Raw genomic sequence first — 27,918 nt, forward strand, 5'->3', positions numbered from 1 at the left:
AGGGTCGTCAGCACCATAATGAAATAATCTTGGTTGACAATTTGACCTTCGGGTACCCAATTCGAATCAATTCACCGACATTTGCAATGTTTGATTCTGTTTTTGATGTGCAAGGCCGTCCAGGATGCATGTCATCCGTGATCACTTCTCGTCCCTCTTTAAAGGTTTACCTTTAAAACCCCTCAAACACTTGCGTGCGTGATAAACACTCATCTCCGTACACTTCATCCAACAAACCATAAGTTTCTGTGGCGGATTTTCTGAGTTTCATAAGAAACTTCACGTTGATACGCTGTTCCACTTTCACACTTAACATTTTTACGACGGAGCACAGATGTACAGTTCACTTCGTCCACAAGCTACAGCGGAACTGAGCGCCGCGCACCCTGGACAATCACACAGTCAATAGGCAGGATATCACGTTATACACTCATGAACCGCTTAAGCTTGACGCGCTTGCCGTTTGTCTACAGCAATATCAATCCATTTTTTTTTCTAGCCACACCTCGTATATATATTTTTTAGAATATGAAATATCGTATTGACATTACGAAATGACAGAATTTTCTAGAAATAAATTTTTGCTCGAAAATGTTACAGGAGGGCAACAATGCAAGCGAGGAGTTGTTCAACCGATCATAAGTGATTTTTACAGTTTTGCCTAGCAACAGCACATTCTCAAAATGTCAGGAGCGAGAAGGAAAGATGGTTATTGAAGATGCATTTCATTACTCCAGTCTTAAGTTGATCATGACAATTCAGAACCTCAGGATATGCCACGCTAATTTCCAAGGTATTAGAAGGTTATATGTCATTCGTTTGAAGGGTACAGTACCTACAATTCGTGGTTATTATTATTAGGGAATACATATCTTAATGAAGTGTAGTACCCTGTATCCTACCTGAACACACAATCTTTCTTCTCTAAAACTGTTTTATCACCTTCCCATTCATTTTGCTATACCATTTCCTAGCAGTTCATGTGACTAAATCCACCATGCTTGCTTTGTAATCAAAACATAGCATGTGAGGAATTTTGAAATAGATACATATAATGTTTGATTTGGGTGATTGATTAATTTTTATATTTTTTGTAGTTCTAGTTTTTGAAATATTTAGTAGGGATGAATGTTTAGGTATGTAAATTAATATTGTATCTATCGTAGTGGTATTATATTTTTTCTTTGATTATGCAAGTTTTTGCAGGTAGAACAGCCACAGGCCAACCTTCGGCTTTCTAATTCTAATTATGTTCACAAAATATTAACTAACTAATTAACTCTCTAGCCTTCTTAAACCCACTGCAGCAACACAGGCCTTCCATCTGTCCCTATCTTGAGCAAGATCTATATTGTTATAGTTATATACAATTCTGAAAAAAACAACAAGAACTACCGCAGTAAAGATGGAAGAGGTGAATGATTTACACTCCTAATTCTAGTGCATCTTACTTCCGTTATTTATTAATGGCATGGCATTGTAATGGTAATATTCAGAACGCAAACAAAATAATTTGAAATCCTAGATTGTTTCTATTCTATGTTTGTCACATTCTACAAAATAATTATCTCAAGAAGCAATTTACTCACAGAAAATAATACTTTTCATTTTGAAATTAAATAATTTATATAGATTGTAAAATTGTCTAAAAATGCAATGTTTTTCGATTTCTTACCATACGCAACTCCTGGTCGAGGTTTCTTAGGCTTTTTACCTGAAAATATTGTAATTAACGTATTATTGAAATTGAAGTTTACTTTAGAATTTGCATCGTTTAAGGATAGATGTAAATTGATGAATTGAATGAAACTTTGATATCAAAAGTTAATTACCAATGTCAAGTATGAAGAAATTATTTTTTAACTTGTATTTTTTTTAAATTGAACATTTGATACCAAAAAATCAGGTGCAGTTGGCCGTATAGTGCACAAGAGTGAACCCCCAGTAATATACAGTAATCACCTCAAGAATGAACAATAAACAATGTCTTTACCTTTTCACAATATTTTGCTAAAATTGTTACACAATAAGTATTTGTGTCCGTAACACGGCTAACTCTTTTGCTGAGAAGGAGAAACAGCGAGTAGGCCATCCTGGTGCAGACCCTCAGCTGAACCCCCACAGGACAACTCGTGCCTTTGTGAAAGCCTCGTACAGTAGCAGAAACTTGAGGTGCGAATAGGGCAAAATATGCGGGTTGTAAATGAAGGAGTTGCAACACTGTCAGGAAAAGGTAATGACACCGTGCATGTGCCATCAGGCAGTGAGCAATGTCAGTTTGGAGCTATGCTGATGTGTGGAGTGCCAAAAAGTGGTCGGTACAGCGAGTTCTGTGGTGTATGTACGACATTAATATGAACACAATTTTCTGTACTGATTCTAAACATGTTTACAAAGGTAGATCTGATTTTGGATCAAAATCCAGGTTTGATCATGGCAAAAATACATAAGAATGTGATCAAAACTTGCATGAATCCTGAAGCAACAATAACTGGCGTTACTTGATGGTTGCACAATGGTGACAATATCAGCAACCCAGCATGATGCAATTTTCCTCATGTTGAGGTTCTTCTCACGGGTGCATCGCAACCTCCTAAAGAAATGCACGTACATGGAACCATCAGATACGGCTAGGTATTGTTGCTACAGGCTTCATGCAAGTCTTGCTGACATTGTCGTGCATTTGTTCCACAGGCAACCTGGATTTTGATCCACAATCAATGTTCTACCTTTGTAAAAATGTTTTAGAGCAGTACAGAAAATGGTGTTTATTTCAACGTCGTACATACACCACAGCACTCGCTGTATCGACCACTTTTGGCACTCCACACATCGACATGGGCCCAAACTGACATTGCTCACTGCCTGATAGCACATGCACGGTGTTATCATCTTTTCCTGACAGTGTTGCCACTACTTTATTTACAACCCACGTACATGGAAGAGGATACTACCAAACCTTCGTATGAGACATATGGGCATGCGCAGTTTGTTCTCTCACCGAAGCCACGGCACAAGGCACCGTTCTCTCTGCATCCTCCCTTCCAGTGTTGCCCTGTACGGTTCAAGTTTGATGCGCACACATTACAAGTTCAGTCTTCTCTTTGTATGATTTTTGCACCAAACTTCTTGGAATATATGCAAGATTGTGGCAGAGAAGGATGAGTAGAAATGAATAAAAGCTGGAATTAGATGCGATGAATTAAAATAAAAGAGATACATTACCAAAATAGCTCATGCATGCATTCAGAGGTTTTTCCTTAAAGGTTGAAACACTTAGGATTCGTGAAAGTGAAAGAATGGCGCGAAGACTGTCGCTCTGAGTCAAACTGTCAATGTCTCAAGTTTGTTAGTTTTTTAAGTGCTTGGATAGTTGTTGGAAAGTATTAAATGATGCTGTGAGTGAAGCGAGCGATGGACTACGTTACGTCCATTGATTCAGTGTAGGTGTTGCTGTCTGCGCAGGTGAGACATAACTGCTAAAAATGCATGTAATTAACATAAGCAAACTTTTTCGTCCATTGATAGAAAGTTAGCGTGTGCTGGTCGATCAGCTCCAAATTTGAACAAAGCTGTCCTGTATCAATGAAAGGGTCTCGGGTTCGATTTCTAGTATGCACATGCCAATAGTTGGCATTTCCCTTTAATAAATTTAGGACCAGTTCTGATTAGTTAGCATGGACGTCCAGAAGGGGAGAATGAATGTCAACCAAAAATTATATATTACACGCATATAATTTCATTTCAATCCCAGTAATTTATGGTAATTATTATAAAAGCGTTGCAGTAACTTCAGACTGAAAGTTTTTTGCCTCTCCTGGAAAAAAATATTTTCCTTGCCCCTACCTGAGGACGTCCATGATTTCCCAATAAACACCCATTTTTTTTTTCATAAAGGCACAATTTATTGCAGTTGAATTTATTCTCACACCCCTACTATGAAACCTTATATTCACAGATGAAAAAAATTTGGACACACATTTTAAGGCACCCCCTCCCCCCGATCCTTTAGTTTGGCAAAGGAAGTCTATTTGCGGAAACTGAATATGTGTCGCATGACTTCAGTGAACCCCCAGGAAAATAATGCATGAACCTCACCTGCAATAAATACACATACTGTTAAGAATAATAATTTTGTGAAATTTTTAAAACATTCTTATACATAATATAGTGAGAATTATTATGGATAGGATAATTTTCCTGAGAAAATTTCTAATTATAAAATAGTTTAGTGTAGAACAATTAAGTGTAAGAAGTTGAACCTCCATTTTTATTTGTAGTTAAAGTTTTATTTATTTATTAATTTCTACACATGAATTAGAAGATTAAAAAAAATAACATAACATATTGCAAGCACTTGTAGGAGACTGCTGTTTCAGAAACCAGATAACAGAGGCAATGGGAGTCGATACTATGACCAAGCGCCATCCAATGAAAAGGTCCTAGCTATCGGAGGGCTGTTGCACCACAGAGATTTTTAGTATATTTTTTATATTATTGCAATACATGAAAGTTAATACGATCAATAGATATGATTTTTTTGATCAATCTTCCTGCCAGTTGTATTTATGTTCAAATCACAATCTATTTGATTCAATCTATTCCTCTGTATTGAAGCCTCATCCTTGCAGAAAATGGCAAAAACTTTGATGGTGGGATTCACTGCAAAATTTGTTTGGTGCAAAAATTGTTACTTATCGTGCTCTTGCACGAAGCCTTTAGTGAGTTATTCAAGCCCTTAGAGGACAACTTAAATACCTGCTCTCGGTTTATTGGTAACCTTCCCCTCCCCTGTGAATGTGGCTACCAAGTGTTCAAATTTCCCTCGCAAAGGGAAGTGTCGAGCTCTGGTTGGCAGAGAACAGAGCAGAAGCTGTTTCCAGCTCTCCTGTCAGTGGTATTGGGAGGTATTGCATGTGTGTGTCAAATTATGAAGCCACTAGGGTATAGTCTGGGAGTTACACTGGAACTTTGTCATGGTACAGCAGACTCCATTTGCACAAACAACAAATCTAGCTGCAGGAGGACTCCCGCCGGAAATCGAAGTCGGGAACTCTCACACCAAAGTTGAGAATACTAACCGTATGACTAGAGCCCGGAAGTTTGGCAAAATGCCTCTTTTTATCTACTGCATATATTGATAAAATTTTTCCGGATATACGTTTTTTATGTTGTTTCGAATGTTTTAGAAGCCTTTTCATTTTGCCTATTTTGCCTATTTGGGACCCCACTGCCTATTTTTAATTATAATGCCTTTTTTGCATTTTTCAATGAAATTTGACAATTTCTTTTAAAAAATGTGTAGGATAATTTACTTTTCTCCCAAAAAACGTTGTTGGCATTTATTTTTCTTCTGTTTATTATGTGAATAATTTTCGCCTTATTAAAGTAATATTGAACTCAGGTATGTTTCAACATTACTGAAGGAGAAAAGTGTGAGAAAAAAGTATTTCATGCTGATTTAGGATATTGCTTTTCCATTAATATTTCCTTGTGCATGATTGACTGATGCATACCTGTTTCAGAACACCTGCACAATTACATCATCACGTCCAGCATCCGTGTCAGGAGGATATTGACAAGAAACAGCACTAATGCCCAAGGGCCTTTGCATGGATTCCAAAATCAAGTTCTCTATCTTTAGTTTAGTTCTGCACTTTGGAGGGAAAGGATCGTGTAGTTGTCATCATGCCAAAATTTAGTGTGCCATTAAGTGGTAAGTTATATGGTTACTTGCGTGAATTTGGTGAAAGCACATTTTCAACAGACGGAACTATTCTTCTCTGCAAGATATGTTAAAAAACAATCAACCATGAGAAAAAATACTTTATATCTCAGCATGTGTCAACAGCAAAACATAAATCTGTAGCTGCTAAAATGATCGGACAGAAAATGATATCCCTAATTTCATCAGTGGGCACTTCATCCAACAGGCAATCTCAGTTTTCTCTTGAACTGTGCAAAGCTTTCATGGAAGCAGGAATACCTTTCTGGAAAGTGGAAAACAAGTCACTGAGGAAATTCCTGGAAAAATACACTAAAGAAACGGTGCCGTCGGAATCTACGCTGTGGAAAACATATTTAAGCGTCTGCTACGAAGAATATAAAAAAGGAAAGTTAAAAATTGTACTTACGTATGTGAGTATAGTGCTCTTATTGTAGAACGACGTTTCAGAGATTGACTATCTCTTTCCTCAGGTTCTAATAAAAAACTAAGTACTTGGCATAGTACTGCGTCAAAAATGTAATATGAGGATTGTGGTTAAGGGTTGGTTAGGATACATTTAAAATATTAAGTTTTTGCTATTAGAAGTACGTAAAAACCAAGTCGTTCCCTAAAAAAACGTCGTTCTACAATAAGAGCACTATACTCACATACGTAAGTACAATTTTAACTTTCCTTTTTTATATTCTGGATTTGTGAGTAACACGCGACTAACCTACAAAATGCAACGAAGAAGCTCTGCAAAGAATTCATGCTGAAGTTGGTGGGAAAAAGATCTGGATTTCAATAGAAGAAACTACTGATGCTATGGGACGCTACATAGCCAACGTCATCATAGGAACTATGGAACCAACATGCGGAGAATCCTCGTCATTTCTTCTCATGTCAGAACAACTAGAGAGAGTCAATGGTTCGTCAATAGCTCAGTTATTCTCAAATTCCCTACTTCTGCTCTGGCCAGATGGTGTACATCATGATGACGTGTTACTTTTTATCAGTCTTGCAGCTCCCTATATGAAGAAGGCTGCCATAGCATTGAAAATTCTCTTCCCGAACATGCTTCATATCACATGTGTAGCCCACGCAATGCACAGAATCGCCGAAGAAGTTAGAGTGTTGCACCCAGAAGTGGACAGGTTGATTTCAAATACAAAGAAGATATTTCTGAAATCTCCCTCTCGAACCCGAAAATTTCAGGAAGTTGTGCCTGCGCTTAGTTTACCTCCGCAACCAGTCTTGATGAGATGGGGAAACTGGATATCAGCAGCTATATATTATGCTAACAAAATTGAAAAAATCAGTGAGGCGATCATCGATGCTCTTCCAGAAAATGAAGCGGTTTCAATTTGTGAAGTGAAAAAACTCCTGTGCTATTCAGAACTGAAGAATGAACTGTAGTTTATTTTTGCACATTATGGTGCGTTGCCAGAGACAATTTCAAAGCTAGAGAAAAGAGGTGAGAGACTTATAGCATCCATGAAAATCTTCGAGGAATCTATGCAGCAGATGATGGAAGTGCCAGGAGAAAAGGGGTCAGCTGTTGTGGAAAAGTGCAAACGTGTAGTGAGTGCAAATGAGGACCTGAAACAATTGAAAACAATTTGTGATATTCTAAAAGGTGAAAATGCTGTTACCGAAATGAGTCCAGCTACATTAGCTTGTTTTATGTATGCTCCAATAACTTCTGTCGAAGTAGAAAGATCATTTTCTATTATGAAAAACATTCTCTCTGACAGACGACTATGAATGAATGTTGAGAACTTAAAAAAACACCTTGTAGATGTGTGCAATCAAGACGGAGAAAATTGAAATGCTCTTCCCAATGTAGATTTTAACATTTTGCCAGAAATTATAGATAAAAGTAAGCGACTTCCAAATGTGCCTTTTTTTCGGTTTATTTTGCCTTTTTTTCATTTTTAGTGTCTATTTTCCACATTATAAATGCCTTTTTGCCTACCTATTTTAACGAAAATAAATGCCTGAACTTCCGGGCTCTACATATGACTATGCAGGAGCCTACAGTTAACTAAGGAATGTGTAACGATTTGATAGAAGTGACAGATTTTATAAAAAAAAATATTTAAAACTTAATTTCGTTGAGTCTGTATGAACCATTTGCTCAAATGTTATACAAATTTTGGTTTAAAATGCACTAAATAGGTAATATTGTTTAGCCTGTATAACAACGCCAGTGCAAGTGTGCCCATAAGGATTTTAAGGATAAAATTATAACAGTGAAATAGTAATATTTTTAATAAGCGAGCACAATCATGCATATAATAACTAATTAAATTAGTTATTAATATTATTTACACTCATTAATGGGAAACTTTGTGATGTGTAGTTATGTGTAGTTTTAATTATGAAGACAAATACTGTACAAAAATAGCCTTTAAAGAGGTTGAAAGTATATATCATAAACTTGCAATCTTATCTAAAAAATACAACTTCTTACCTCCACCCAAAACTGCTCCTGAATTTGTTCCTGCTGTAGCTCCAGAACTTGCCCCTGCCGTGGCTCCAGAACTTGCCCCTGCCGTTGCTCCAGAACTTGCTCCTGCCGTTGCTCCAGAACTTGCCCCTGCCGTTGCTCCAGAACTTGCTCCTGCTGTGGCTTTAGAACTTGCGCCTGCTGTGGCTTTAGAACTTGCCCCTGCTGTGGCTTTAGAACTTGCCCCTGCTGTGGCTTTAGAACTTGCCCCTGCTGTGGCTTTAGAACTTGCTCCTGCCATTGCTCCAGAACTTGCTCCTGCCGTTGCTCCAGAACTTGCCCCTGCCGTTGCTCCAGAACTTGCCCCTGCTGTTGCTCCAGAACTTGCCCCTGCCGTTGCTCCAGAACTTGCTCCTGCCGTGGCTTTAGAACTTGCCCCTGCTGTGGCTTTAGAACTTGCCCCTGCTGTTGCCCCAGAACTTGCTCCTGCTGTACCTTCTGAGCCAGATTCTGCATTCGATTGGGCACCTATTTAAAATTAATATTATTGTTAAAGCATACACTATGAAACTCTCCCTTATTTTAATGTGTATGTAGATGGTGGGAAACGTCTGCGACAAATTTAACAATCTCGGAAAGAAAGGCACTACTAATGTGACTTTTTATTATAAGTTTTTAAAGCAGCGTTAGAATCACTTGGGAACAAATACATGATTATCAAAGTTAAGAACCGCTGGGAATAAAATCATCACATAAGCATGAGCAGTGTTTCTATTACTTTAATGACACATTGTGGTAGTTAATTCCAATTACCATACCAGTGAATCACACTTTTATTTTATATCGCTTGTAAATATTAAATTATATAATCATTTATTTCAAATTACAACACTAATATTTAAGAGGTGGATTTAAAATTACATAAAAAATTATGAAATTTCCAAAAAGAAATTGGTTCTCTTAATTATGTAAAATGAGTAGAAAATGTGATTTATTCAATTTAAGTCCTTCACATGAATTGTGAACTTTAAAATACATTTTTACAATGTGTTTAGTAATAATACTATGAATGATTATTTTATATTGAGTCCTGCACCATTGCCATGCGGTCTAAGACATCATGCTTTGTGCTCAGGTTATGGGACACGTCTTGGTTCGAGTGTCCTGGGGGAAGCGCAAGAACTTTTCTCCTGGTATTTCGGCCTGTGTATGCGACCGGTGGCCAGTAACCATCGTGATGAAATTGTGGGGCTACAAATGAATAGGGGAACCCAGTCATGGAAAACCTACAACAGCGACTGGAGGTTTGTCGTGCTGCCCATGTGTCATCCGTAACTGGTTGAAGGATCACCCACCTCTGCTGAGGCATGTAGAAATCTGACCGGCTTTAATCTTCTCATTGTCTTTAAGATAAATTCATTGCAAGAATAATAATAGTTATATTACCTGCTTCTGAATTTCCTTCACCATCTTCTCCATTTTCTTCAGCAATTTGTTTTATAATTTCTTCTTCATCCATTCCAACATCTTCACTAACTTCAGTGTGAGGTTTATCTATGCCACCCTCACCTTTACCGTCACTTTCTCCTCCACCTTCTCCTAGAAATAAATATTGAGAGTACTTCTCTAGAAGTGATTGCATTTAGGAAAATGAAATTTACAGTGTATTGATAAGACATTCTATTGAAGTTACAATCCTATTCAACTTCAAAATAAATATTTTCATGCAATATTTTTACCATCTGTCTATGGTTTTGAATTATCAAATTATACAATACTTCTTTCGGCTAAATTATTTTAACATGATTTGCCTATTATATCATTTGCATGTAAAAAAAAAAAACTGATTAGTTATTACAGAGAATAAAATAAAGTGAGAAAATTTTTATTTTGATGCTATACAAGTGCATACCCTGGCTATTTTTCTACATAGTCACCATGACGCTCCAAGCATTTTTAATACCGTGGAACAAGTTTACGTAGACCCTCTGCGTAGAAATCTGCCGCCTGGGATCTCAGCTAGTCGAGAACTGATGTCTTGAGAACTTCACTATCATCGAAACGTTGCAAAGCAAGCCACTTTTTGAGATGAAGGAACAGAAAGTAATTACTTGGGGCAAGATCGGGACTGTATGTTGGGTGATTGTAACGTTCCCATCGGAATTTTGGAATTGTCACAACAGTACAGTTAGCTGTGTGTGGGCAGGCATTGTCTTGAATAAGCAGAATTGCAGACCGTAACATTCCTCTTTGCTGATTTTGGATGGCACGTTGCAGATTATACAGTGTTTGGCAATACACATCTGCAGTGATGGTTCATCTCGGTTCCAGGAATTCTACGAGGATTACACCTTTTTGGTCCCAAAACACGGTTGCCATGATTTTGCGATGTGATGGTGTTTGCTTGATTTTGGGATTTTCTATTACAGAAGCCATTTCAACTTCCTGCTACTCGTACGTACACACCTCCACACTGAGAAATATACCTCTGTTGCAGGCACAGAATACTAAAGCATGTTTCCCTGCACGTGCAGCTTCGTCAGTGTTGCCAGTCCCAAGTAAAAAATTATCGGCCCTTTTTTTTGACGTGCCTTGTATATTGAAAATGTTCCTTGTTTTGGTTAATGCATATTCAACATTAAGAAGATTTTGAATTGATTCAATATATGGCAGATAGCCTCTTGATATTACAATGAAAGAATTAAATATTTTAGTAAGCCATGGTTTGATAATGAATGTCATAATCTAATAGAAATAAGAAATCAGGCTAGACTTAGGTGGTTAAATAACTCTGATGATACAAATCTAAACAATTATAATAGAATAAAGCGAGAAGTTTACCGCACATTAGAAGTAAAAAAAGAGATTACTTGAAAAGCAAAATTAACGAAATTGAAACAAACAGCAAAAACAAAAATATCAGAGATTTATATAAAGGTGTAAATGAATTTAGAAAGGGTTGGCAACCTAAAGTAAACCTGATAAAAGATAAAGACTGTGATTTTCTAGCTGACTCAAGCAATATTCTAAATAGATGGAAGAACTACTTTAATGACCTTTTAAATGTTCATGTAGGAGATAAATCAGAAGTAAATGAAGTACACACAGCAGAACCTTTAGTTCCAGAACCTAACTTGACTGAAGTTAAAGATGCTATTAAAAGGCTAGAGAATAACAAAGCGCATGGCATTTATTTAATACCAGCTGAGTTAATTAAATATGGTGAAAATTCGTTAATATGTCAAATTCATAAATTAATTTGTTTAATATGGAATAAAGAAAAAATCCCTGAACAGTGGAAAGAATCCATAATTGTTCCTGTGTTTAAAAAAAGGTGATAAAATGAACTGCAATAATTACCGTGGAATTTCTCTACTCTCAACAACATATAAAATATTATCTAACATTCTTTTAACAAGACTAACCCCATATGCTAATGAAATTATAGGTTATTATCATTGTGGATTTAAACGTAACAGATCAACTATAGATCAAATTTTTCACATCAGACACACACTTGAGAAAAAGTGGGAATATAATCAAAATGTCCATCAGCTATTCATTGATTTCAAAAAAGCATATGATTCGGTCAAAAGAGATAAATTATATAATATATTCGTCGAGTTTGGAATACCTAAGAAGCTTGTTAGTATGATAAAAGTATGCACCAGTGAAACAGAATGTAAATTCGTGTGGGTATTAATGTGTCTGACAAATTTACAATTCATGATGTGTTAAAACAAGGAGATGCATTATCTCCATTGCTCTTTAATTTTGCCTTAGAATATGCAGTTAGGAAGGTAAAAGAAACTAACAAAGGACTAAAATTAAATGGTGTGACTCAGTGGTTATCATATGCAGATGATGTAGACTTATTAGGGGATGATATAAATACAATTAAGAATAATGCTAAAATATTTTTCAAAACTGCTAAAGAGATAGGTTTGGAAGTTAACAAAAATATATGTTTACAGGCCGAAACCAAGCGTTAGGTAATAATCAAAATCTAATTATTGATAACAACTCGTTTGAACCAGTTTCCAAATTCAAATACTTAGGAGTAATATTAACAAATGAAAATGATATTAAAGAGGAAATAAAAAGTAGGCTTATTTCAGGAAATGCATGTTACTTCTCTCTTCATAAACTTTTGTCTTCTCGTTTAATATCTAAGAAACTAAAAGTTAAATTATACAAAACAGTAATTTTGCCTGTAGTATTATATGGGTGTGAAACTTGGTCCCTTACATTGAGAGAGGAACATAAATGGAGAGTATTTGAAAATAAGATCCTTAGGAAAATATTTGGACCTAAAAGGGATGAGGAAACAGGTGAGTGGAGAAGGTTACATAATTTAGAAGTACATAATTTGTATTCATGTCCAGATATTATTAGAATAATTAAATCAAGAAGACTTATGTGGGCAGGCCATGTGGCACGAATGGGAGAGGAAAGAGGAGTTTACTGGATTCTTGTTGGGAAACCTGATGGTAAGAGACCTGTAGGAAGGCCAAGACGAAGATGGAGTGACAACGTTGAGAAGGACCTAAAGGAAATTGGTAGGGATGGAAAAGAGTATATAGATCTTGCTCAAGATAGGGACAGATGGAAGGCCTGTATTGCTGCAGCCATGAACCTTCAGGTTTAAGAAGGCAAGAGAGTTAGTGGTTAGTTAGTTAATTATATACAATATCTTTCGAAGCAATTTGTGTGTAAGTAATTCATATATGTAATCAAAAATTGTCAAAAAATATTTATTACAACAAATAATTTTCAACTGAAATTAAATGAAGAAATCTAACATTACTTCCAAAGCACAGATCTTTAATGAATATCCAATTTACTTATCAGTATCAAAATAATGATGAATTAATTAGGAAATATTAATTGATTTTATTATAATAATTAATATATATTCCATTTATATGCAAAAAAGATAATATATGCTCACCAGTGCCTGATCCTGTACCACCAGATCCTGATCCTGAACCAGACCCTCCACCGGATCCTGATCCTGAACCAGATCCCCCACCAGATCCTGATCCTGAACCAGATCCCCCACCAGATCCTGATCCTGAACCAGATCCCCCACCAGATCCTGATCCTGAACCAGATCCTCCACCGGATCCTGATCCTGAACCAGATCCTCCACCAGATCCTGATCCTGAACCATCTCCTCCACCAGATCCTTCTCCGGATCCTGATCCTTCACTTGAAGCAGATCCTCCGCTAGACCCGGAAACTATTCGAAGAAAGTTTATATAGAGATTATTTTTTTAAAAATAAAAAGCGACATGTATGTAATTCGATCCACAATAACAGTGTTACTATACTAAAATTAACTAATGTTCTTTCAAAATTGTGCATCACATATTTGTAAACCATGTTGAGATTCAATGAATGAAATAAAATACTTATTATTCTTACTTACGTTCAGTGAGTATGCGTTGAGTAATTGACAATGTTTCAGGGACCACTGTCCCCTTCTTCAGGTCGGTTTATCGGCTTCACGGTTGCCCACGAAGCTTCGTCAATAGCAATGGCAAGGATTAGGTTTACATGAATAGGATAAAATATTGGGATTCCATTACAACTGATCTGTACTTTATATATATATATATATAACACTATGTAAAAGTTCCCCCTATTAAAATCTATTAAAACCCCACTGTTTCACTTATTAACAAAGAATCCCTCCGGCCTTTTGCCGATCACATGTTAACAGTCAATGTCTTCCTTACTCACTGAACGTAAGTAAGAATAATAAGTATTTTATTTTATTTATTGTTTATCAAGTGAGTAAGTCGCATGTAACCTGAGAAACATGTTGAGATTACACACAAACTGAAACATGTGAGTTAAAAATATGCAACTAAAATTTTTAAGAGAACACATTTTTTACCAACCTGGTGGCCAAGCCTGTTGTATACTTTTGATCTTGCCACTGCGCGTGAGTCATGACCTAGACATGAGTGTTCTTCGTGAGTTTTCTTTCATCAATTTTGTCTTAATTATTACTCATCATCGCGATTAGACGAAAGCGTCAGAAATGGGAAGTAAAATAAAAACAACAAAAACATTATTTTTAAACAGTTTAAAACTTGAGTAAAATCTCTATTCTTATATTATGGATAGAACAACAAACGTGTATAAATACACACACAAACACATGGAATATGGTGTTAGATATCCTGTCACGTGATCCCCCAGGTATATTTGCTAAAACCAATTTGATTTTGAATGAAATACAAATTGATGTGCCCATGATTTGCTCTCGGGTGAATACAATGTAAGTAAAAGTAATATAACACATCAGGAAATGCAGTGGTAGCAAATTCACATTTCATTAATTCCAAATTCAGCATTGGCAGAAATCATCATTCCAACTTACTCACTGGAAATTTTCAATGGGAATAAATTCCCATACCAGGAAGGAATGTTGCGTTACTTTTTGTTTGATTTTCCTAAATTGAAGCATGAGAGTTACCATGGTATCATTGCCTTCCCTCTTTACAACAATTGAACTTATTGTCACTTGTAAGCCTTCATTAAATAGTAAAATTGATGGCATTTGCATAGTCAAGAAACAAACAAGGAAGTTAAATTGAACATATGCTGTGTATTATTTTTTTTTAATGTTTACTTTGAGTAGGTACAAATTTACAGAAAACCATAATTTATGTCTAACTATTGTAATTTAGCAACAGTTTTATTCCTATATATTCTATATGGTTCAGAGATATAGTGTATTTCATGGATGTTTTAAAACTAGTACAACGACAAAGCATTTCAGTGTAATTTAATTTAATTTAATTTACCTGCATTTGAACTTGCGGTTGCATCTGTAGAAAAGGAGAACAAATGAGGCTACATGCAGTGTTAAAATCAATAAGGAAATACCCAAGCTTTTTTTGGTGATTTTAAAACTTTTTTACGTTTCCTCTGTCTGATTAAAAACCAAAATGTCCTATATTAATGTTAATCGTAATTAAGAAAATACATTTATATGGTATAATTGTATTTCTGGTAACAAAGAATCCTACATTTATGAAAAATATTATTAAAAGATTTCTCATACAATGTAGGTAAACAAAATATGTATAAAGAACTAAATTATAACTCTGCAAGTAAATTAGTTGTTATAATAAAGTCATTACTTACCACCACCACCAGTTGAAACTAGAGAAAAATAACTGCGTTATTGATAAATATGCGCCAAACATATAAAAACACTATGAGAACCATGTTGAATATAAATAAATCTTAAATGATCAAAGAATTAACAAACATTGATTTGAAAAATTTTACATAGGTGACATCAACGAAAGTTTCATTTACGTTATAATACAATGCTTTAAGTGTCATTCCTCATAAGTGAATGATAGGCCAGTTGTAATCATGTTTTTCAAATTGCTCTAAAAGTTTTTTTTTTTTTAACTAATGTAAACTAAGATCAGCAACTGCTACATTTTATGTAACATTGGTGCATAATAGTAATATTGCATGCAGGCTGACCTCCAGAGACCACCAAGTGTTGAAGAGGGTCATACAGCGTAATTGTCAATAATCAATTGCCACAATCACACAGGAATTCCGAACTGCATCAGGCGCAAGGTACGGCAACATGGTTTCCATGGCTGAGAATCTTCTCATAAGCCAAACATCATACAGGCAAATGCCAAACGCCACCTTGCGTGGTGCAAGGAGCATCGAAACTGGACCATAGAACAGTGGAAAACTGTTGTGGGAGTGATGAATCATGGTACACAATGTGGCGATCCGATGGTATGCTGTGGGTGTGGAGAATGCCTGGTGAACGACATCTACCAGCCTGTATAGTGCCGACAGTGAAATTCGTTGTTGGTTTACATGGCAATATCATGGGACAAGCTTACGTTGACATTTTAACTGCTTTCATGCTGCCTACCTTTGTGTCTTTTAACAGCACCCTCCATACTGCAGGGCTTTTGGGGGAGTGTTTTGACGACAATAACGTCCCACTAATGGACTGGCCTGCGCAGAATCCTGATTTGAGTCCCATAGAACATCTCTGGGATGTATTGGAACTCACATAGAGTATATTGTCTTTTTTAATTACTTATGTAAATAATACAATGCACTGGTAGCCAGTGGTTGTGATATTAAATTAGAGGCACATGCAGTCTCACTTTAAACCAATATATTTTTAATTAGCCTCTTCATGTATACAAAAAACAATAATATCTTTAGCCTTTTTTACAATTAATATACATGACTGAATTGAGTTGAATCTGTAAAAAAATATTTTAAATAATTTAGTAGAGGGTAGCATTTGAGAATCATCTTAGGGGTACCATATTAAAAGTGAATAAATGTATGCTGTGTCTTACCTGCATTTGAACTTGCAGTAGCTTCTGTAATAAATTACAGGTACGTTACGTTAATCAGTGCATTGAACGTTGTATATTTAGTTTCTTAGGTTTAGGATTTCATAGTTGGTTCCTCTAAGAAGGGAATATTGAACATCAGCTTGCTATGAACAAACTGTAACTTATGATAAATTCAGTGCTCGAAATGAGGGGGATGGTATCCCCCAACTAGCAACATTTTTGCAAAGCATCTCCCCAGTTGTCTTATTGTTGCCATGTTAAACCATAGGAGTATCCCTCAAGGCTCGACCAAACATTCCTCCAGCTAACATTTTCCACTTCCAAGTGCTGGATAAATTACCGTGTACATTATATCTTTCTCATATAAAGTATACACAACAATTTCTCATCACTTCAAAATTAAATTTTCTATCAGCAATATGGAACATGACCATGTTACATTGTTTTCGTAAACAGATGGACAGCATGTTAAATCTTTCATTAACAATAGGTTAGCAATTTGAAATAACAGGGCGATTGTCAATTGACATTTTCAGTTGGTTATGTCTCACCTGTTATTGTTATTAAGCTCTAAATTAACAACTACATAGTACTACTATACTACAAATGCTTGATACAGTGGGAACAAATGAAGGGCTCGAGTGTAAAACATGGTAAGTGACATTTAGGTAATTTCTGAGTTCATTTAGAAAAAGGGTTATTAGAAGCTTTACTGTAGATATATTGTTTTCGTGTTGTGTTTACCAATTTCAGAAGGCTTCACTGATTCCAATGCAAATTGCATGACATTGTAATTTCACTCGAAATTTGAAGGATGGCACATTTTACTTTGTAACTCAAAAGTAACCAAAATGTCACTTACCATGTTTTACACTCAAGCCCTTCAAATAACACACAATAATATATATCAAATTATGTAACATACCTTCATGCACATATGCACTCAACAAGACATGATTTATTACTTTGTTCGCTAAAACGCAACAAAGTACTTACCTTCCCATGGTATTTGGCTACCATTACTGTGTCTACACATCCAGGGTGGAAGTAAGCCTCAAACTACATATGTATATTGTACTTTTTTATATATGGTGCTTACTGAAATTTTAATAAATTATTTGTAGGTAGTGAATCCAACTGCAGGGTACTGATTTGTTTCTTAATATTTCGAATATTGTAAGTAGAGTATAATTATTAATAAACCTTCAAACAAAGAATAAACTTTTCAGCAAGTAATGGAGTTCAATAATAACCAGAATTCATTGAATTATAACAAAATAAAGCCTCCCCTATGGCCCAGTGGTACAAATGTGTAGATATGCCCTGTGTTTATTTCTGACAAATTAATGAAGACTTTAAACATAGTGACAACTGAATAACAAACAATTTTACTGTAACAATTACGAATAATCTGTTTTAATTTATGAATATATTTCATATTTATAATGCTGTCTTGTATAGAAAAATACAGTTTAAAACCTACCTCCATTCGTAATTCCACCAACATCTGTTTTTTTACCATGTGTAAAAAATAAATATATAATATATATACATACATATATCTTTGCAATAAGGAATAGAATAATATCAAGGATATTTAATTTTATAAATATACCACGCTGTTTGAATATGCTATTAAGATTTCTAAGATTCTTCCTTGTAATATCGTCATTCATTAGTGATTATATTTATTGATTCTTTAATAACATTCTGCAAGTTATCTATCCTGTAAAATCTCTTTCAGTATGCTTTCATTGAAAAAATAAAATTGCGGGTTAATTATTCTAGCATTTTGATTCAAATTAAACACAGCACAAATACACACTTCACCATTTAAGTATTAAGTAATTGCATTCTTAACCCTTATGGACACGCGTGAATATTTGTGACACAACCACACGCATGGGGTGTTTTCAACCCCACACTTTATACTGCAGTTTTTTACAAATGTATGAGTAAAAAAGGTTTTCTGTTGTTTTTTTGTTAACAATTAGTCTTTTCCATAATAGTTAAACATATTTTAGCTATATAAAACAACTGTATAGTGGTTTGAATAATTGTTGATTAGACAGTTACATTTTTCTTCTGTATTTTAAAGTATCGTTAAAAAAGAAGTAAAAATGTTAACTGTACCCCAAAAAAATTAGTTTTTTACTTGCATGTGGTTAGAAGACAGGGCAATGAAACAACTGAAGGTATTTTAGTCATAGGTTTATTATACAAATTTATTAGTAAATCACCATCGAGTATTGGTCAATTTAGCCAGCTGTTTATAATATCATAAAAACTTTTTCCCAAACCAACAAAATTTTTAGAGTGCTTTTTTTAATTTTTGATAAAATCTAAACAAGAGTATTATTTAAAGAGATACATTTATAAAAAATTATAAAATTTAAATCAAATTTACAATATGTTACTTAGCTACTGACAAAGGTTTTTGTGAGTGAATGTTCAAATTTATTCTGGGCAGCATTCTTCACAGTAGATGAAGGTGTGCTCTTTACAGTGCTGTCTATTATGCTTTCGTCTATCATACACAACCACTCATCAAGTGGGGTTTTTGGCTTCTTTAGCAGCGGCTTTTACAGTAGGATGATGTGTACTTACAATATTATGAGCTCTTGTCCTTGCGTTTTGTGGTGGTGTTTGTTTCTTCCATACAGTAGTTTAATCTTTCCCTATATAAGTGTTAAGTCTGTGAGCCAATGGTAGTTTGCTGTCACTGTCACTTTCTTCACTTTTACCACTGTCACAGTCTTGTTTAGTTTCTGTATCATGTTCACTTTCGTGTAAACTGTCTTGTTCTGCATCACTATCTTCGCCGACAATTGATTCATTATCACTTCCACACTCATCCAACATGGACAGAATCCTCGCTTGTTTGCTACCCAAATTATCCATTTTTAGAGTTTTTTTTAAATATGCAACTTAAAACACCATCTAGACTACAGTTCGTAAAAAAACGTAACAATTAGTTAAAACAAATAACAGAAACTAAAAAAGCAGCATTTTGGAAATGTGTAACGTAAGCACACGCGTGGGGTGTAAAGCACCCCTGGCCAAGTTTGACGATGTTCACTGAGTGACAGCTGCGCGCAAACTGATTGACCTTGAGTCAATGACTAGAGGGGCAAACAACGGAAAGGTACCTGGAAGGCCACCAACAGAAACAAAACACTTTTAAACGTAGTAAAGAAGAGAGACTGTCTGGGGTGGATTACACCCCAGCGCGTGTGCATAAGGGTTAAGAAATGTACTCCTACATATTGGTTGTAAAGTTCAAATATGTACATAGAGTATCCATAATTTTAACCTAACTCCCACCAGTTTTAAAAAATGAAAAATGATCATACAATCTTGTTATTATAATGTATTATTTATGTAGAATTTCCTATCAGTTTCCTTTACTTAATGTAATTGAAGAAACAGACATATTTTTAACAAACATTACGTATTAGTAATGAATGGAAACCAAGAACTACTGTTAAATATAAAATTAAGTATTTTATCGTCATTTAACATTCTGACAAGCAATAACAACATTGATCGCTCGTTATAAAATCAGATTTCTTCATATTAAAGTTACTATTATTTTGAAGGGAATGCACCTTTAATATTTAAGTTTAATTACCTTTAAGAGCTGAAGATACTAGAAATATAGATATTATTTTTTAATATTTGTTGGCTATCGTACATACATAATATAATTAGATATAGATGTGAAATTAAGGATAGAAAAATGTAAAAACATACATAATAATATCATTCTTTCAGGTTTTAAATATTACATATTTATTGCCAACGAAATTAGTTATTTTAGGATATCTTTGCCATTGTGATTTCAAATATGTTATCAGTTTTCTAAATTGGCTCTAGTTTTTGATTAATGGCTGTCCTTTGAAGAACATAAAAAAACATGAAATCTCATTGTTAATCACTCTTAAGTATCAATACTTACTTATCCGGCACTACAGTTCTGGATGAACCTTGGTCTGCCCTTAGAAGCTTCAATATCATTCTTAAAATTTGAGAGATTTAGATCTTTAACGAGTTTACGAGTTTGAGGCCCATCAAAGATCCCATTTTTAGTTTCTCAAAATTTAGTCCTTGAAAGGATGTATAGATGTAATAAAATACTCGCCACCTTTATCCAAGACTTAACAAACTACTTCAATATGCAAGATATGCTTACTTTACAAAGTCAGTGACTGTTTTCTTTGTTTCTGCACAGAATATTCACCACAAATGCAGCACAACCCATCAGAATCATTTACGCGGCCTGCGTGTGAAGAATGCATGTTTCATTCCCCTCAGAAATAGAAATAAACTCCAAAATAAAACAATTTAAGAAAAACGAACCTTTAATAAATATATTGTGTGCAATGGATAGACTAGAGAAAAATTATTTTTATATTCTAAAATAAAAGCCATTCCCTATTTCATGTCAACACCTACAGCTCTTGTTGATATAAACTTAAAATCGAGGGATATAAAGTTTCTCAAGAACTATAGCCAACTTAGCAAATCTGTTGTTTGTTTTGGATTCAGCACAACCAAAATACCATAAATACGTTCAAAAATATTTGGCAACTAAAAAAAATATATTTTTTTTTTGTAGACCTATGTTATTAATAAACTTATTGCATGATAGTATCGGCAATTGAGCATTGTGCAACAAAATTTTTCAACTTAAAGAATCTTGAGATAATTTTTAATGCTACAAGAGTAGATAATTTAATATTTCTTTAAAAATAGCGTTTCTATAAACTTAAATTTATTAAATAATTTTTCATGTTCAGTCCAAAGCAATTGATTTTAAATTACACTTTCAGAAGTAGTCGATTACATTTAGCACTAAAAATACAAAAGATCAATATAATTACTGATCATACCTGCATTTGAAATTGCAATTGAAACTGTTGAGGAATAAATTCGACATTTTGAGTTCTTAATATTCTTTAATTAAATATTCACATAAATATGACAAGTACCATGTAAACTATAATGTGCAAGGTTGCAAAAATATTATAGTGTTTGCCCAAAAATAGTTATATTCATTTATTGCATAAAATAATTAATAATAATATGAATAGTTGTTACTCTTTTTGCATGTATGTATATGTATGATGCTATATTTTCATAACATATTAAAACTTCTCCTAATGGACAATTTTAAATTTCTGACATTTTTTATTCCCAAGCAGAAGTGGTATGTATGTAACGCTCAGACAGGAAAGGGAAATATGTTTATTTTTGCAGGCATTTCTCTACTTGTGATGACTATTACAGTTCTTAACACAATCCTTTCAAAGTGGATGAAATAAATTTTTTCGAGAAACTATTTCTTCTTCAGTGTATCTATTTTTCTTCTCGCGAACATGGGACAACACGAAAACTCTTGATATATACGTTTGAAAGTGTATGGAATGTACTTTCGAGAGAAGCCACCAGATGGTGTATGTGAACAATGGTGGGGTAGTAAGCATGCACCCAAGCTCAGTTGGTGATTGACAGCGTTCGAAAATGGAAGTCGTGAAGCATTATAATAGCAGTTCTCCGTGGCAGAAATGCACTGTAATATCATTAAGAGCTACGGGAAGCACTGGGTGTGCAAGCCGTGCCCTATCGAGCAGTGGCGAGGTGGGTTGAGGACTTCAAACAGGGCAGAGTGTCAACTGCCCATCTGCCTCGAAGTGAGCATCGTGTGTCCAAGGACAAAGATGTACGAGATTTGGTGATTGAACAGTGTTTATGTGAGAAATGGTGCTGGACTTTGGCAGAATTACAACTGCATACAGGAATACCGGTGTCGACAGTGCGTCGCGTTTTACACAAGGACCTACAGATGTGGAAACTTTGTGCAAAGTGTGTGTCACATCACATAATGGAGGTTCAGAAGTGGACTTGCTACTAAACATGTCACATCAATCTGGTGAGGTTTCAGAATGAAGGACATGCCATTGTTGAATCACATAATTGCAGTCGATGAAACATGGGCACGTGCATATGAACCCGAACTCAAGCAACAGTCAACTGAAAGGCATCATCTTGGGTCACCATGGAAACATAAGGTTCGACAAAATCTGTCGCCCACATAAGTTATTGTAATTGTGGCATACGACCGTCAAGGTGTTCTTGTGTGCCATCCAGTGTGTAAGGGGCACACTGATGCTGCATATTACATTTCATTTTTGGTGTCACAATTGTGCCATGCAGTACAGACCAAATGTCCAGAAGTTTTTGACAACACCATTATCCTACACGATAACGCAACAGCTCACACGGCGGACATTGTGAAGCATCCCTTACAGCGGTGGGGATGGGAGGTTCTTCCACACCCACTTTATTCTCCTGATCTAAACCCATGTGACTATGATCTCATCCCCAAAGAGAGGAAGCCATTGCCTGGGAAACTGTTTGCCAACAAAGAAGAGATCGTAACAGTATTTTGACATGAGGTGGCACATGTTTGCGCTGTTCATACAGCGGATGTTGTTCAGCAGCTGTCCCTTCGTTGGCAACGAACAGTGGAAAACCTGGTTGAATACTTTGAAAGTTGTTAAACAGTGTAGTCTTGTGTACTTGTTGTTCATGCCATAATAAAACACTGTTGTCCAATGTCCTGTGTTCTGCTTCTTTCCGACGAGAGCCTCCTGCATCCAGACTTCATGTGGTGGCTTCATTCGAAGGTATGTTCCATACACTTTCAATCGTATATCTTAGATTTTCGTGTTGTCCCATGTTTGCAAGAAAAAGAAATAGTTGCCATGAATTATGACTTTACCCTCATATGTTCAAGTATATTTATGGATATGCTGTACGTCTCTCTCTCTCTCTCTCTCTCTCTCTCTCTCTCTCTCTCTCTCTCTCTCTCTCTCTCTCTCTCTCTCTCTCTCTCTCTCTCACGCACACACACACGCGCACACACACGCGCACACACACACATATACACACACATATACATATACATACATACATATATATATATATATATGGTGCTTACTGAAATTTTAATCAATTATTTGTAGGTAGTGAATCCAACTGCAAAGTACTGATTTGTTTCTTAATATGTCTACTATTGTAATTAGAGTATAATTATCAATAAACCTTCAAACAAGGAATAAACTTTTCAGCAAGTAATGCAGTTCAATAATAACCAGAATTCGTTGAATTATAACAAAATAAATTACAAATGTTTAGATATGCCCTGTGATATTTCTGACAAACTAATGAAGACTTTTAACAGTTACAGCTATTTTACTGTAACAGTTATGAACAATCTGTTTTATTTTATGAATATATTTCACATTTATAATGCTGTCTTGTGTAGAAAAATACAATTTAAAACCTACCTTCTTTCGTAATTCCATCAACATCTGTTTTTTTTACCATGTGTAAAAAAGAAATATATATATTTTTTTGTAATAAGGAACAGAATAATATCAAGGATATTTAATTTTATAAATAGACCATGCTGTGGGGTTATACTATTAATATTTCTAAGATTCTTCCTTGTAATATCGTCATTCATTCCTGAATATATTTATTGATTCTTTAATAACATTTTGCGAGTTACCTATTGCTGTGTGGTGTTTAAGCACACAGCTGGAAATTGAAGACCCAGGGGGAAAAACGATGAATGTCGATTTTTCGCCCATTTTGAGATTACAGCACCATCTGATAGCTCAGAAGCTGTACTATAAGAATGAGAACGACCTTGGTTGGGAAACGGTGAGAAGTGCCTGAAAAACGCATTATTATTTTTGCATATATTGACGCATTTATGAATAGAAAAATCTTGTTTTTCATTTCCTGGTAAATCGTCTCGAATGAACATTCATCGTTTTTACCCCTGGCCCTTCAATTGCTTTTGCCCGGTAGTCGGGGAAGCCTACAGTTGGTTTCCCTCAACGGCTTCCCTGTGTGACGTTTTTTTCTACGCATTGTATTTTCGCGTGGAAAAACGTCACAATTTCTCATTTTATTCCTACGCCTTGCGTCTTGGTTGTTTTCCCTGATTATAATTTATCACGCTAGAGGTCTCCACCGACCCCTCGCTCCGTGCTCGCTTCCCGAGCAAAAAAGCAGCAGCAGTTCCGATCCTGTAATCTTCGCGATAAGAACGACGTGACTTTGGGTCACGAGTGTGGAGAGAATTTTACGTGCGCCGCATGGTTAAGTGTGCAAGTTGCCTCGCTGGCGAGACTTAACCCAATTCTGATTTCTTCCTTTTTTGCGCGCACCATGAATTAGTTTTCTCTCTCTACGAATATTGGACATTATATCGCGAAGCAGTATTCATTCCTTTCTCTGGTTAGTTCTATACGTTACATGGAAGGCTGCGTTTGACCAATGTACGAAGCTGATCGCTGCCCAGTTTGATTTGGGTGTTTTTCTCCAATAACACGAATCAGTATCCATGTTGGTGATTGAATACGAACCCAGATATGTTCCTGTGTGTGACGCTAATATCCTGGAGACGACACGTGAAGGAAGCCACGACTTGTAGTGTCTTACCGTACCTGGTTGTGAGAGATTGATGTCTGGTACTCTATGCGAAATCTAATGGAGGTATGTACAGTGTTGTTTTCTCCCTCCTTTTGATTGCAAAAAGAATGCAAGTTCGCGGACTGTGATGGATTGGAATATGTTTAACTTAACCGAATCAAAAATATAAAGAAAGAGTGTAATACGACGAAAACGACAAATGGGCTAGTTGCTTCAAAATCGTTATTACAATACTTCGTCACACCCCTAGTGTCAAACTACCTTTTGGATTGCGCATTAATAGTAACGCGAATGAACTTGAGGCATTTTTGCCAGAATTGCAAGCGAAGACCCTGGCGTACGCGAGCTATTTGCTATTTACAATTGCGGTTTCCTAAAAATTTAAAAATAAGACGCACACGGAGGTGGGCACCAATAAATAAGTAATTACTGGGAGCATCAAATAGTCATAGAAATTATAAGATTGTTTATTGTCAAAAGAATTGGAAATGATACGCGATAAAAGAGGTTAATATATCGATAAATTGTAATGTTCGAAATTTCTTGATATGTTCACAATTACTAGAAGCATTATGTAATGAGGTTCAATTGGAACTCGTGCGTGTATTAGCATTCGCTGGAACTTTGTAATTTTGCGTAAAATGCATGTATACATTACTGCCATGGCTAATGACAAAACAAAGAATGACAGTCAAATTGTTAATGTTGTAGTTTGAGGGAAATTCTAAAAAAGGATACGTAAACTTAGAATTGTATACCTTAAATCAATCCTTTATATTGTTGTTATTTGGAGAAGTCAATTGTTTCTTGTTCATGATTGGATATAAATAAAATTGTTACTCAAAAGCATTCTTCGAAATTTTCATACAGTTCTGTGCCTCACCTTTTGTTCATAAACTTCGATTAAAGCAAAAAAGCAGAAAGAACAAAATCCATTATTGGTAAAAAAAGGAAAGTAGTGTCGAAACCTATAAAAGGGCGTAGATTCTATACATGTACTTATTTTGTGTTTGTATGATAATTTTTTCTGAATTGCAGCAGTGTAATTTTCCATGATATTTTGTGATCATTTATGTTTGCCTACAATTCCCTTTTTGGTTAGTGAATGGGGAACAATTGACTCTTGCGTTCTATTTAAGATCGCACGATAATAGGCATTGGTTCTCTTTGAGACTGAGGGGGTAGCCCTAAAGGCTGGCCATAACCTTCAATAATTTCGAATTTGTAGCTGTTGGTTGTAGCTTTACTTCAAGCTCGTGCATTAATTTGATCCCGGACCTTTTTCACGCTTCCCACGAGATTAATTTATTCTATTTCTTCATGCACACAACCAGCAGGTTACACCTTTTGGAAAGGTAACAATAGGGCCTTACCCTGCCGGTTTTGGGGGTGGGTCATTTGTCGGAGGTATAAATACTGGTTCCGACTTGTTACAGTCTTTCTTATGCTCTCAGATCGCAGAAAGTGACCATCCCTCAATGCATTGACAGTTTTTTGGATGCATTGATGAACATAGAGAGTAAGCGCCGAATGCGTAGGGACCTCTGCGTGATAAATAGCTGGGGTGGGTTAGCGCTATGGTAAATATTGAGCTCGTAGAGTGAAGTCCTGAGAAGTGCAAAAGGCACCCAGGAGCAGTTGATATTGGATTTGTAATGACAATATATGCACCAGGTGGTTATAATTAAAGTGATGGTGTTCAGAGTGGTACAGCACGGGCTGTAATGAGACTAGCAGTCTGAATCTTCGTAGATATGCTAATGAAGCAATGCGCTCGTGGATTATGGAAAAAAAAGTTCTAATTCTCGCCACCAGGGTAAAAATGGCACTGTAAGCAGTGAAAACGTGGAATTTTTCGTAACTCTGACGTCAAAGTCGGTGACATTGCCTAACCATTGTGTGAGCTCCCTGGTTGTTGTTGGTGACTCTTGTTGCTTTTTTTTCCTTTAGTGATGTGAATGTTCGCCGAACATTAACAGTTTGAATTTTTCCATGTAAAAAGCAATGGCTATTGTGAAGAAATACCGTGCACTGCTAGTGAAGTTGTTTTACCAGAATGGGAGCAATAGTAATGCTGCACTGCGGAAATATCGCCAACAGAAAGGGCTGAGAAGAGGGCCCATGTCAATTAATGGGCTGAAGAAGATGATGATGAAATTCGAGGAAACAGTTGAATTGGGTGTTGCACCAGGGAGAGGAAGTTGTGGACGAAGTTGCTGTAGCTGTAGCTGACCGTGCAGCACATGCCTCAACTTCTGCAACCAATGCTAGAGCTGTGGCACGTGAAAAGTCACCCCCCTGGTCAACAGTTCGCAAGGTTTTGAGGTGCATTTTACACTGGTGTCCCTACAAGATTCAAACTGTGCACCAATTGAAACCCCAAGATATTCCACAACGCCGCCGTGAGTTTGCCCATCGGTTTTTGGCACGCATGGAAGTGGATGACATGTGGCCGGTGAATATTCTGTGGACTGACGAGGCACATTTTACTCTGGACGGTGCAGTGAATACTCAGAACTGTCGCATATGGGGTTCCACTTGTCCAAATGTTGTGCAGGAACAACCATTGCACTCAGTTTACGTGACTGCTTGGTGTGGGTTCACTAGCTCCTTCATTCTTGGTCTGTTTTTCTTTGAGGAGATGACACCTCGAGTGCCTGTTAGGTGTACAGTGACATCTGCACATTACAGAGACCTCCTTGTGCAACACATGATTCCAGCTTTGCAAGAACGGAACTGTGAACACACCACCATTTTCATGCAAGATGGGACAACACCACATGTTGCTTGCCACGTGAAAGATTTGCTGCGAGAAACCTTCGCTAATGGCCGTATCATCTTTAGGCAGTTTCCAGATGCATGGCCTTCCAGATCCCCCGACCTTA

At 35.9% G+C, this 27,918-nt stretch overlaps 1 protein-coding gene across 1 annotated transcript in view; it reads right to left on the bottom strand.

The window, feature by feature from the left end:
* Window positions 1–27,918, bottom strand: part of LOC145991865 (uncharacterized) — a 207,070-nt gene that overhangs the window by 13,447 nt on the left and 165,705 nt on the right. The window contains exons 66-76 of the mRNA XM_083127903.1: window positions 23,878–23,901; window positions 21,418–21,441; window positions 20,157–20,174; window positions 18,009–18,032; window positions 16,526–16,549; window positions 15,318–15,335; window positions 14,975–14,998; window positions 13,108–13,398; window positions 9,603–9,755; window positions 8,181–8,684; window positions 1,676–1,714 (exon numbers count right to left, since the gene is read on the bottom strand). Of these exons, the coding sequence (XP_082984029.1) occupies window positions 1,676–1,714; window positions 8,181–8,684; window positions 9,603–9,755; window positions 13,108–13,398; window positions 14,975–14,998; window positions 15,318–15,335; window positions 16,526–16,549; window positions 18,009–18,032; window positions 20,157–20,174; window positions 21,418–21,441; window positions 23,878–23,901 (1,143 nt within the window). The remainder of the gene's footprint in view (window positions 1–1,675; window positions 1,715–8,180; window positions 8,685–9,602; window positions 9,756–13,107; window positions 13,399–14,974; window positions 14,999–15,317; window positions 15,336–16,525; window positions 16,550–18,008; window positions 18,033–20,156; window positions 20,175–21,417; window positions 21,442–23,877; window positions 23,902–27,918) is intronic.

This window comes from Lepisma saccharinum, chromosome 8, assembly GCF_977018435.1.
Source record: "Lepisma saccharinum chromosome 8, izLepSacc3.1, whole genome shotgun sequence".
NCBI classification, from domain to species: domain Eukaryota; kingdom Metazoa; phylum Arthropoda; class Insecta; order Zygentoma; family Lepismatidae; genus Lepisma; species Lepisma saccharinum.